The sequence below is a fragment of the Ochotona curzoniae genome, unplaced genomic scaffold (genome assembly GCF_017591425.1).
Source record: "Ochotona curzoniae isolate NIBS_2020 unplaced genomic scaffold, NIBS_Ocur_1.0 scaffold_4506, whole genome shotgun sequence".
NCBI classification, from domain to species: Eukaryota; Metazoa; Chordata; class Mammalia; order Lagomorpha; family Ochotonidae; genus Ochotona; species Ochotona curzoniae.
In genome coordinates, this window is record NW_024467119.1 from 16,051,749 (window position 1) to 16,065,377 (window position 13,629).

Here is a 13,629-nt window from a genome sequence, read left to right on the forward strand (position 1 = left end):
GAACTGACAGAGGCCAGACAAATGGCTGTTTTGAGCATAAACAGAACACCTCTACAATTAATTTGCTGGATTCCTTTTGTTTTCCCTTTTTTTTTAAATTTCCAATACATGCATTAACTTAGAATTTGCACTTTTATCCACCTCATATTATATCACTATAGATTTCTGGCAAAAGAAAACACTTGCTCATTTACTTTTTTTTAATGTCCTTTATTTTATTAATTACATTGCATTATGTGACACAGTGTTATAGGCACTGGGATTCCCCCCACCCCTCCCGAACCCTCCCCCCATGGTGGATTCCTCCACCTTATTGCATTACCTCAGTTCAGATTCAGTTGAAATTCTTTCATTGCAAGCATTTGCCAAGCATGAAGTCCAGCATCTTATTGTCCTGGTAAGTTCAACGGTTTCTTGGAGAGACCATCTCTAGTCTGAAGATAGAGCCGGCAGAGTATCATCCCAATCAATTAAAAGCCCCAACATAACATCAGCAACAATTTACAATGTTATGGTAGTGATTGACATGGTATTGATTAACCAATATGTTAAAAGGAAAATGCAGGTTCTTAACCACATCCTGTGACTTCTTCATAGACATTTCAATTTTGGTTTATATACTTCTGGTTCTATACACCTTAAAATGGCTATAGATTACTATTCAGCTGTCTCGCGTCTATTTTCATTTTAGTATTTAGCTGTTTATAGTGTTGAAGCATGATTTTGCTGAACCTGTTTGTTTTTTGGGTGGTCTGAACTGGCTTATAACTCTAACAAGACATGTGTCATCAGTTTAGGTTCAGAACGTTTGTAGGAGGGATGTGCAGAGAAGTCCTCAATACCCCAGTGAGGAGTAACTAATCTTTGTGTCCTACCTAGTGAGGTATGAGTGAATCCACACTGACCATTTCCTGTCTGATTCTAAGCTTTCCTTGTTGTTGTCTGTCTATCTAGTCTAGGTTTTTTTGTTTGTTTGTATTTTTTTTTTTGAGGGGTTTCTGGTGCGATCCTGATGGTCACTGAGAGAGGGTGGGGACCCAGGGCCGGAACCAGGCAAGGACCAGAGAAAGCGCCTCTCCCTAGTCCGAAAAGAAGTTTATTGTTCTTCTGTTTCTGCGGACTGCTCAGGGTTCCTGGTTGTCGCTCCTATGACACTGGTTCCTGCACGGCAGAGTTTGGACTTCTTCTATCCTCTGCGGAAGCTCCAGAAAGGAGTGGGGGACCTCAGAGTTCTCGGCCTCCGAGGGCACGCCTATTCCCCGTGGTCTCCTTGGCAGTTGGGATGTAGTCCTTGCTGCTCGTATTGATAGTCCATAGTGAGGATCTGGGAGTCTTCAGGGTTGGGATACACGTCTCCACCTGCTCCACTCTGGGGTGCCCCCCTTCCTCCATGCTCAGGACCTCCATTTACTTATAGCTACTGGATTTACGAAGATATTCTAGTAAGGCAATCATCTGTTCTCCTGTCACAGATATCTTGCACATTTTATCAATGAAACAGCTTCTCAACAAATCTGTCAATAAAGCCAGTATTTTTTTTTAATCTAGTGGTTTAAGGGCTTTTTAAAGAATTATTTCCAAAAAGCTTGTTTCTTGAAGTACTGATCTACTGATCTCATAAGATGGACTCAAAAATAAATATTCATACTTAAATGAACTCTCTTGGAAGTGTACAGTGTATTTACAAATGGTAGCATTCTGGAAAATTCAAAACTAAGTCTCCCAGACCAATGTACAGCAACCTACATCCCATCTAAAATATCTGATTAAATCAGTATCCTTAAGCAAACACTCCAGTTAACATATAATCAACTATACAGTAGTTACCCACATTCATGTAGAGCTCATATGCAAGTTATTGAATGATTTCTTGGGAAGGAAAAAAATAAACTAAATTCGATTCCATTATTTCATTATTTGCCTTGAGGGGATAGAAGAGGGCCACAGTTCAGAGTTTATTCATTCATTTGAGAATTGAATTCAGGTAATCCTTTCATGCCCATGGGGATTTGGTTCCAAAACCCAACAAAGGAGACAAAGTCCATAAATGTCCAAGTCTCTAAAACAAGCTAGCATAGTTTGGACATATAACTTTCATACATCCTCCTATATAATTTCGATAGTCTTTCACTCAACCAAATTAAAATACCTAATACAATGCAAACAGCTTCTCTGTTGCATTGTTAAGGGAATTATGACTGACCAAAAAAAAACTGACATACATTCAATAGAAATGTACCAAGAAAGAATATAAGATGCGGTGAACAAAGCTCAAGCAAAAACCGCTCGAGAGTGACTAAGGAAACAGAGCCCACAGCACAGAGTGCTTCTAAGTCACCTTCTTCATATAGGCCCAGTGTACACTCGGCACGTGGCAAATTCATGTTGTGCTTTTGTAACTTTCTGTAAATTAAAAAGTATTTTGGATTTGAGTATTCAGAACACTCAAATGAGAATGCCTGACTACACTTACCTTGTGTCAACCCCAATTCTACTTTCTGGGAATTTTCACCTTTCATGGTTTTGTCTGTTTCTTTGTTTAAGAACATTGTAGCCTAGTGAGGGGAGAAAAACATGTATAATTTTAGCACTAGCTCTATCCACATAAATTAGCAAAAGTCCGACTAGTGATTGTAAGTGACGTTTTCTAGAAAATGATTATGGACAGATAGACAAGCAAAAATTAGATGTTCATTAGATATTTACTAGATAAGTTCTATATTCAATTTGTATTTTCAGTGACACAGCTTCCTCTGGACAAAGCTAAAAAATAGTAAAAGAAATAAAGTACTTAATATACCATTCCATCTTTCAAAAGCAGTTTTATTGGAATACAATTTACATTCATTCAACCCAAAATATACAGTTCAGTGGTTTCAGATGTTCATAAGAGTTTGACGACTATTAAAATGCTCAAGTTCAGAACTTTTTCTCATCACAAAATGAAGCCCTGTGCCCATGAAAAGCCTTTCCCATTACTGTGACTCTGTCCTGAACATAGACTATATGGGAATTTATACAGCATACAGTTTTCTGAGATTAGTGTCTGCGCTTCTTTTATTGTAATATTTTTCAGGATACTCCCATGTCAGAAAAGTTTTTCTTTTGGTAGAAAGGATTCCTATCATTCCCAGGTATTCATGAAACATTTTTCATATTAAAATAATTTTTAAAACATCTCTGAATTGTTGGTATTTTTGTATTAAATAATTAAACAGTTAATAATATCAACACTGTGATGCAAGGTTAATGGCTAAAAATTACCATATGGAGTAAGATACCTTTAGAATTTGCAGTTAGCTACACCAAGATCTTCTCTCACTTAATCTTGAAAACCAAAAGAAACGATGAGACTTAATCAGATGGAATGCCAGATCTCACTTCTGCAGCAGGTGGGTTAGCAATTTTGAAACTTGGCCATGTCTGCCATCAGCTGAACAATGGACACCAACTCTTCTGGGAAATAGGAAGTCTTCACTTGCCCTGTAAAGTTGAATAACTGTTCTAGCATGCAGAACGTCATTCCAAGAAGCAAAAAGGAACAGAGAAATAACTGCCATGCCAACAGCATTTTCTGTTTGTCTTCTGGCAGTTCTTCATTGATTCCTGTAAATATTTCAATCACACCAAGTCTTTGTAGCCCAAGTGAGGTGACAGTTAACATTATTCAAAGAAAGTTCTCAAAAATTCACTATTCAGAAAAAAATTAAATGAAGAAATCCCTTCCTGAATTCTCTAGAAAAAAAAAAAAGAAGTTGCCCAACTATTCTTACCAAGATATCTTATCAGTATTTTGCAATCTGCAATCTTAAGATTCAATCTGCAATCTTAATCATAATCAATTTCCTTAAAACAAATACCCCCAACTCACTAATATATATTCAAAATGATTATGTACACTATTGAAATTTTAATTTGGGTTTTTTACAAGGACAATCAATCAAAAAGTGTTTTTCAGTATTTCATGGCCAAAGAGTCAAATATGTGTTATGGCTCAAATGCAAATAGTTTCCCATTTTGTGTTAATTAATATGTTTTATATGTGTATTTATCGTGTGAGAAGGCAATCAGGTATATAAAAGATGGTCAATTTCCAATTTTAAAAATTGACAGCTGTAATGGTGAAGAAAGGAAGCCAGTTATAGACCACAGAAGATAGAGAAGCACTTTTTATCCAGGCTTTTTAATCAAAAGAAATATTAAAAATCTGAAAGTATTAGGTTATTCCTATAGCCAGTAGCTTTAATTTCAAATAGTCAGAAGTAATTGATTACCAATACATATAACGTTTTTATAAATTTCTCTATACTTCCCTATTCATGATGATTCATTCTTTTAAAAGACATGAATAACATCTCTTGTCCATCTTGATGAATGCCACCTCTGTTTTCTTTTTGCATTTCATTTGCTAAGATTGACAATACTGTAATCAAATCAATCACCTGATTGTCATCTTATTGGCTGAAAAGTAGGAGGGGACTAGAATAGCATGACTTGAGGTACTAATACCCTTAAATTAGTCTTGGGTCTTCACTACAGCTGAGAGGTCAACTCAACCTACTGCCAAAGCAAGACCTGACGGGCACGAGGCAAGGTAATGGCATTGAGATGCCAGAGAGTGATTTATTTCAAGGCAGTCAATTAGCTCAATGTCAAAACTAGTGTGGAGTCACATATTTTTCCTTTAAATTTTTTTAAGCTTCTAGATGCTTCTATGCTTCCATCATTATTTTAATGCTAATTTCTAATCTGAACTTTAGGTTTGGCATGATGTTACAATCAAATTTAACTCTACTTTAAAGTTAAGACTTATTACTAGCTAAATTGCTAGTTCTTACTTTATTATTTATTAGCTAAATTATTGTAGACAATGTAAATTCTGAATAAAAGGTACTCAAACAATGTGCTTATTCCTGCAGTTAAATATTAGTAACTTTTCAGGAAGCTGGACCTGTAGTAATAATCAACATTGATCCTTTTACTTACTTTAAAATTTTATTTGTTCTTAAAATTTATAATTTTATTTGTGATAGTTTCATTTTAATTGTAAAACCTATCTTGCTTATGCTATGAGAGCTTGATCATTCTACCATCTCACAAATTACTTCTTACCAAGTGATGAGGACTCATGCAGGTACCTGCTGTTTTAAGTAGCCAATATGTAAATATGACCTTCTCTTACAGGTTCTGCTCCTGATAAGAAGGATTCTCATCATTTTATAGAATATTTTCTGTGTCTGTTGTATGATTTTGTATGAATTGAGAGTCTGATTTACCATTGAGAGCATTCTTTTCTATCTATAACTTTAAAAAATAATGGCATGTGAAGAGATAATAAGGAGCTCTGCTCCACTCAAGGAAATGAGTTTTCTCAAGTCTTTCAGATCTGATTCCATATGTAAGATTCTCTTAAACTTTCCAGTGTTAGAGAAACGCTTCTGTGGCACTTCCCATGTCTTTTACAATGATTTGTATATATTGCAACTCTTCCTATAATGCATGCTACCTTTTGGTAAGGCCTGTATCAGATTCACTTAGATAATCTCAGCATTAAAAATAGTATTTTTTTCTTGTAGGATGTTGATAAATATTACATGATTATATAATTAAATTTATAATGAGGAGTTATTAACATTGTCAGAAGCTTAATTCAAATATTGGGGTCAGCGCCATGGCACAGTATGCTAGGTCTCCTCCTGCACTGTCAGCATCCCATATGAACATTGGTTACTGTCTCAGCTGCTCCATATCCAATCCAGCTCCCTGCTCATAGCCTGGAAAACCAGCAGAGTCCTTGGGCCCCTGGATTTTCATGGCAGCTTTAGAATAAGCTCCTTACTTTCAAATGGGCTCAGTTCTGACCATCGCAACCATTTGGGGAGTAAATCAGCAAATGGAAGATTTTTCTGTGTCTCTCCTTCTCTCTGTAACTCTGCCTTTCAAATATATATTTTTTAATTTTAATTTTTAAATTAATTTTTAGTTCAAAAATATTATAATAAGTGGGTTTTCTAATGCTTTTTTTTTAAATCTAAATCTATTTTTGTACCTGGTTTTCCTTTTCTTCAAGCAAGAAAAGTATTGCAATCAAATAATTCTTAAACTGTTAATAACATATTCTTTAATTTTCAAAATGTTTATAGGCGCAATGATGAAGCATTTCCTTCTAGTTCTGAATGTCCTGGCACTAACCTTGCCTTTTTTGGTGAGTTAATTTTATCTAATTAATTTGTATTAAGATTTTAAGAACATTTACCAAAGGACACTAAATATGCAAATTTTTAGTTATACTTTGTAGAACAACAACAAAAAAAGTTGTATATTATCTACAATTTCCTAAACATGTATTTTTACATTTGTTCCCATTGTTCTGAGCATCCATCTAGTTGGAATAAATTAAGAAAACATGCTTTCTCATTTATGGAAAGCTTTTTAAAACTTTATGCTAAAAAGAAAATGAATATGGGACTGGCACAATTGCTCAATTGCTCAATTGGCTAATCCTCCCCTGCCAAATGCTGGGATGCCATATGGGCACTGGTTCTTGGGCCAGCTGTTCCACTTCCCATCCAGCTCCTTGCATGTGCTCTTGGAAAAGCAGCAGAGGAAAACCCAAAGCGTTGGTACCCTGTACCTCCATGGGATAGCGCATGGAGGCTGCTGGCTCCTGACTTGAGATTTGCTCACCTCCTGCCATTGTAACCATTTGAGGAGTGAACCAGCAGATGGATGATTTTTCTCTTTGTAAATCTGCCTTCACAATAAATAGAAATAAATCTTTTTAAAAAGAAAATGCTTGAGGGAAATAACTCTCAAAATACATTAAAATTGTGGAAATGCTCCAAAGTTAATTCATAAGACATAAATATGAAATTCATACTCCAGAATCAGAAACCCTTTTAGTTAAACTCTTATGTTACCCAACTCTAATTGTTTTAGCACTGAAAAATCTTAAGATATTTGGCTTGCTTAAAGATTTTACTGTATCTGCATTTTTTTGCTATTGTTTCACTCTTTCCCTGTGTGTCAACTGACCAATTCCATTCAGGGGATCCATGTTCACAACCCTCAGCCTGCAGGTGTTGTCTTGAATAAGCTTATGTTCTGATGCTGTTGAACCAAGAAAAAGCTTGTTTGTTTGTTTTTTTTTTCATTTTGTCTTGTGTTTTCAGTGTTGTTTGGTTATCACTGTATTTTATTTTCATGCTCATCTAGTCATTCCACACAATGTGTTTTCCAAGAGTAAGAACAAAGAGGCAGGCACAGCTAACAATATACACCCTATTGTGGAATATAATATTTTGGAGGGCACTAGTTCTTGCTTCATAACTCATTTATTATGAAGCTTATACTTACTGTCAGGAGACAGCTACTAAATAAAGTTACGAGATAAATATTTGTGGTCAAAATTACTTAAAAATGAACCAAAGCCCATCAATAGAAGTTTGGATAAGAAAGCTTTGGTTCATCTACTCCATGGAATACTACTCAGCTATTAAAAAAAACAAAATGCAGTTCTTTGTGGCTAAATGGGCACAACTGGAAACTATAATGCTAAGGGAAATGAGCGAATCCCAAAAGATTAGATACCACATGTTTGCCTTGATTTAACCTGTAATTTATTGTTTGGTTGTTTGTTATTTTTTGAACGTGTCATTGATGCTGTCTCAACCCAGATGTTTCGAAGAATGGAACTTGCATTATTTTTAACATATTGTTTACCCAATACTATGTCAATTAATTCCATAATGTTGTATATTGATACTGAGGCCTTGTTGGGGCTTTTAACTGACCGGATCTTTACTCTGTTAGACCTATCTTCAGACCATAGAAGGTCTCCCCAAGAGGCCACTGAACTTATCTGGACAATAAGACGCTGAACTTTATGCTAGGCATGTGTTTGCAAGCAATGAATCTCAACTGAACTTGAACTATGGTTATGCAGCAAGGTGGAGGAATCCACCATGGGGGGAGGGATATGGGGAGGGGTGGGGGGAATCCCCAGCGCCTATAAAACTGTACTACATAATACAGTGTAAGCAACAATAAAAAAAAAAAAAAAAAGATATCCAGCTTTGAAAAAAAAAAAAAAATGAACCAAAGCATTTTTAACCGTGATGAATTTCACATTTCTTTCTTCCTTGAAATTACATTTTATTGGGGCCATCTTTGAATTTAGAACTTAGGTTTTCTCTGGGAGTGACAAGTGTTAGTTTCAATCATGAAATGCTGCACAATGACCTGCTCTGCAGCAACCTTTTCTTGTGCTATCTGAACCTGCTTTATCCTCAAATATCCCCTCCCATTTTCACAAAGGGCAGTGAAAGAATAACCCTAAGGAAAAGTTAAGGCATGTAAATTTTATAATTCAAAACTAGGAAAAGTCAAAATCATTACATTTTGTATCTTCTAGATGATAATTTATATGCATTACAAAATCAAATTTAAATGATTGTCATTGCATCTTTTAAAAATACAAAGGGTATTTTCAACAAGTAAAAATAAATTTTAAAAAAACAGTCTGTGCTTTGTATTTGTAATAAATTCTATTTCATATTATTTCTTCCCAGGCTGCAGAGATAGTACAAAGCCAGGAACAGCCAACAGTAAGTTGACTTTAATTATTTACCTTACAGAAATGAACTCCAAAATCTAATAGCCTTTAAATATCAGTCATATTTCATTGTATTCCTATAAAATTATATCATCATCACAAAATTCTCTAATGATTTTTGCAAAATGAAAAAGCTCACTGCAACAAGAGTTGATACAAATAAATATCATTGTTCACCTGGCAGTCTAGGTCTCATGTAACTTTAATTATCATGGATACTGAGCAACATGAGGAAATGCTGTACACACTGTTAAGGGAACATGGAAAGTGAAGATAAGCATCTATTCTGCTTCTGAAGACTTTGTCTGAGGTCCCTTAGCTTGGATCTATGTGCTGATTCTCCCGAATGGCTGACTGAGCACATGGAAATATCTCCTTTTATGAGAAACAGTTGCTTTCAAGTATAATTTTGTCCATTTGTTTCCGTTTACATGGAAATGTCTGTTGACAAATGCTCATGATGGTTACAATTTGATAGACTGTTGGGGGAAAAAAAACCCAAAAAATTCTGTCATCTTCTAGGAAGACAATTAAACTGAAAAAATTCAAAATCTAAATTTTAAAATGCCCCCATCACATCATGTTACTATTCTGCTAAAATTAGTATAAAATGATCCAAACATGTTTCTACTCATGTTTGTCTCTAAATAAAATTTATGAGAAATTATAGATATGTGATGAGAATGTATATATGTGTGTGCTTTTGTACAGCATGTCCAATTTCTCTGAGATTGTTTTAATTGTACTTAAAATATTCAACATTTACTGTCAATTTCCACATATGTCAATGTCTGAGCAATCTGTTTTATAATTTGAAGTACCTCATCTAATTTTGTGACAAAGTACCATTTTATTATAAAGATAATTTATAATATCTAAAAGAAATATACAAAAAGAAATGTGTAAGTCCTTACAAAATAATATGGAAAGTTTCCATGTTTTAATGTTTTTAATAGCCAATGTCACATACTACATTATTTCAAAACTTCTCTGTAAGAGAACTCAGTAACATCTTTGTGTACATTTTATTATTCTTTTTTGCAGTGCCGTGAGAATGAGGAAAAAGTGGTCAACCAGAAAACAGTTCCCTACGTCCCAGTTTACTTTGTGATGAGCAGATTCCTGCCTTACAGATCTAACTTCTACCAACATAGACCAGCTGTACCAACTTTCAGTCCATTTATGCTGAACCCGTATTACATCAAACCAATTGTAGTTAAGCCAAATATGCAAATCCCTCAGTGGCAAACCCTGCCAAATGTCCACCAGCCAACAGAGGCACATCACCCACGCCGACACCCTTTGGTAATGGCCATTCGTCCAAATCAGGTGCAGGAGGAAAACATCATCCCAACCCTCAACACGGTGGCTGCTGAGGAGCCCACCCCAATCCCTTCCATTGAGCCATTTGTGAACACCGAAGTTGTTACAAAGGCGTCCCCAGAGTTCATTTCTAGCCCTGAACCTGCCACAGTAGCAGTTGCTCCATCAACAGCAGAGGAACAGTAAGAAACGGCAAAGAAGACAATGCAGGTAAATGAGCCAAAGACAAAAATGAAACATTTCTGACAAGCAATATAGACTTGCTAATACAACACAAATCCTGAAATAAGACAAGTGGATATCTTAAGAAGGTTATCAGAATAGGCAAATATGCTAGGTATAATTAGTAGAACCATAGTTCAACAAAATTCTGCTCTAACAAGAAATGAAAAATAGTATTTTATAACATAAAAGATAGGAATTCATTATTAAAATGCTCACTCTTAAACCACTGCTAGAATCTGCCCATTTTATTTTATCCCTATATGCATACAAACTGAGGCAAAAGAGGAAGATACTATTAATACTTGAGGATTTTTCATTTATCAGCAATAAATGTTCTTAGAAAAGATTACACAAAATAAGTTTAAAGAAATTTAACTTCCACCACAGCGCTCTTGTGTTCTAGCTTTGCTAGAGTAAAAAGAAGCAATAACACCTTCTAAGAATTCTTTAATTTCAGAAATCATTTCCAAAAGGATACATGAAGCTGGTCATCCCAAATGTCCTCTACCTTAAAAAAAATGAAATATTTACAGTGCTTGAGAAATGGCTTTAAAAAATAATTTTATAACACTGACTATAATACATAAAGTTATCATTTAGTACCTGGATCAGTGAATGGTGGCAGAGCCCAAAACATTGTAAAACTTATGGAAGTTAAATTAAGAAAAACGTAATAAATTAGAAAATGGCTAAAGAGTGAGAAATAATTTGAGAAGAAGGATGCAAAGTTTAGAGGTTTTTGCAGCAAATATTTTCAGTCATCAGACTGTCCACATGTTTTCTAATCTGACAAGTTATGCTCTAGGATGTGATGGGACCATCATTAGGTCAGGAAGGAATCTGCTTCCTCATCTTAACCCGTGACCTCAGGCTAGTCACTGCTCCCTGCACCTGCATTATGTCAGAGATGTGTCTTCCTTGAAGTTCAAGTAAAAATGCACCTACGAAAGAACTCTTAAAAACAGATCAACCTGCAAAGTACAACATATTAGCAAATATAAAGCAAAATTAATAAATTTTAAAATTATCTTTAACCAATGATTTGTTACCTAAAGATAAGAAGTTTGTATGAGTGTTTTAGTTGAACTCTATAGCAGCTAAATGGAATCGATTTTATTACCATTTCAGTTTATGAATGAACAAAGCAATAGCTCTCGGGCTGTTAAGTAATTCATCATAGATAGAATATGCAAAAAGAAAGCCTGTCTAGCTTCAAGGATGATGCTCAATTTCTTCACCTTACTTCCAAATGAGTTGTCTGTTTTGCATAAAAAAGAGAAAACACACTGCATTTCCCTAATTTACATATATGTAAATATGTTATTTGGTTGCTATTTAATAGGACATCTGTTAAAAAAAGTTCATAAGCTTGATAAATATTTAGCTAATTGGATTTTAGGAAAGAAAACCAGAAAATGAATGGAAATAACATGAAAGATAGTGACACATATTGGTCTGAAATATATTATTACATGCTTATGTTTTAGTGGTAATCAATATTTCAAGAGTTATTTATTTTAAAATCATGAGCCACAATCCCAAATTAAAATCCCTGTGTAGCATCACATATAAACAAGCATATAAAAGGCAGATTTTACTATAAATACCACTGTTATTTTTCAATTCACTAAATACCAATTTAAAATATTTAAGATTTTTAAATTTAATTAGCAAAATTCCTTGGATACAGACTTAAGAGAAAAATCATGGAAACTGAATAGATATCCACATACCATGTGGATTGCAAAGACATTATGAACTAAATTTCTCAACTGTTATTTATTTTTACAGATCTTTGCAAAACTAAATGATTTCTTCAGACTCATCAGTAGCTGTTTGTCTACCTTCCATCAGAAGAAAATGTGTCTCTCACTCAACCAGCTGTTTTCTCTTCAGCCCTTCATTTTACTTTCATGCCGCATTTAAATTTTCAATTCTTGAATAATAAAACCACTTAATGCAATGAGATCTCTTGAGTCATGGAGGTATTACAGGGATCTTTGAAACATTGAAATGTTAAGGAAATTTTAGTGAAAGTTTCAGTTCATCAATTTAACTGGGGTAAAGGATATTCATGGTTCTCAATATTCTGAAGCTGGTCCATAATGTAACACTAATTAGAAATTTTTAGAAGCTTAAACTGAACTATGGAACTTTATGGATAAATTCTGGGACCAAAGAAGGATTATATTATCCTGTTCCATTACAAATAGCCCTTGGAAATCATGGGAACTCTAGAGTTAGCATTAAATTTGCTTCCAAAATCATTGCTAATCTAAAACAATAATCTCCAAGAAAAAACTTGCTATGCAGACATATTACAGATGACTATGACCTCAAATACTGTAATGTGGCCAAATAATAGGAGTTGGTGGATATGAGATGCACTCATGAGCAATTCCCTTCTGAAGCCCACAGTGTTACTGTTAGGGTCCAAAATCGCCCCTCCATTGAACAGCCAAGAACCAGACGTGGATGCAATCAGCAAACAGAGTTTATTGAGCTGGCTAGCCAGGGCCAAGCTCCTCACATGGACACACAGGACCAGTGAATGAAGCAAGACCCCGAGCTAGGGAAGCCAGATTCTTATAGGCCAGTTTGGCTGCTCATGACAAGACAAAACTATTCTAAGCTAAGGGGTTACAGATGCAAAGCAATAGGTAACATATCTGTGAAATACAGACCATGGGGCTATTTTATTTTTACCCTCATCAGGGCCACTGACCCTTACTTACATCCTGAGCCTGGGTGTGGGGGACAATGGTCTCTTGCACTTACTCTGACCAGTGCCTGCAAAAAACCCACTGACCTTCACAGCCTAAGCCTGGGAGTGTGGCCCAAGTTATTTGTAGAAACTTCTTTTTACTTTAAATTCAAGTTGCTTTTGACTTACTCAACCCACTTCTAATATGTAGACCTTTTAACATTTCGGTTGCCTCTAACATTACACATGCACATGCAGACACACAGCTTCTCTCTTCTTCTTCCCAGAGAGAAGCTTCTAGAACTGATGCCCTTCATTCTAGAAAAAAATGGGTGAATATTTCAAATCAAAGGATATACCATAACTTTTCTCTTTAACTAATATTTCAAGGTAAATTAACAGAATATTTATGCGTATTACATCATGTTAGCACATCATGCCAGGAAAAGTACAAATCATTTAATCCATAAAACATACTTACTGGTCACCCATTTAAACTTTGGTGAAAACCTTCAAAGGATGTACTATAATTTGGAGTAATTCATAGTCATTTACCTGCTGTCTGAAGTAAATGCTAGAGTCTGAGACAAGAGTGTGGCCAGGAACATAGTATAGCAAGGACTCATCATTGATGATTTGATCAATAATGTTCTTAATTTCTTGAAAAGCAAGGTCATTATGTGGAAGAGGTGAAATTTATTACAATTACCTAAAAGGCTATCACCTACTGCACACAAGGTTCTATAGAAATTACCATAGGGAT

General features: G+C 35.0%; 1 protein-coding gene across 1 annotated transcript; it reads left to right on the forward strand.

The window, feature by feature from the left end:
• Positions 1-4,487: 4,487 nt before the first annotated feature.
• Positions 4,488-12,122, forward strand: CSN3 (casein kappa). The gene is made up of 5 exons (XM_040967139.1): positions 4,488-4,594; positions 6,144-6,205; positions 8,571-8,606; positions 9,659-10,147; positions 11,954-12,122. Exons 2-4 carry the CDS (start codon positions 6,149-6,151, stop codon positions 10,121-10,123), a joined length of 558 nt encoding a protein of 185 aa, XP_040823073.1. The 5' UTR covers positions 4,488-4,594; positions 6,144-6,148; the 3' UTR covers positions 10,124-10,147; positions 11,954-12,122.
• Positions 12,123-13,629: the final 1,507 nt, after the last annotated feature.

What these genes read in the sequence shown, in the direction of transcription:
- CSN3 (XM_040967139.1), top strand. Translation starts at nt 6,149, where the DNA reads ATGATGAAGCATTTCCTTCTAGTTCTGAATGTCCTGGCACTAACCTTG. An exon ending in CACTAACCTTGCCTTTTTTG is followed by an intron (nt 6,206 to 8,570) that starts GTGAGTTAATTT and finishes ATTTCTTCCCAG; the next exon opens with GCTGCAGAGATAGTACAAAG. An exon ending in AAAGCCAGGAACAGCCAACA is followed by an intron (nt 8,607 to 9,658) that starts GTAAGTTGACTT and finishes TCTTTTTTGCAG; the next exon opens with TGCCGTGAGAATGAGGAAAA.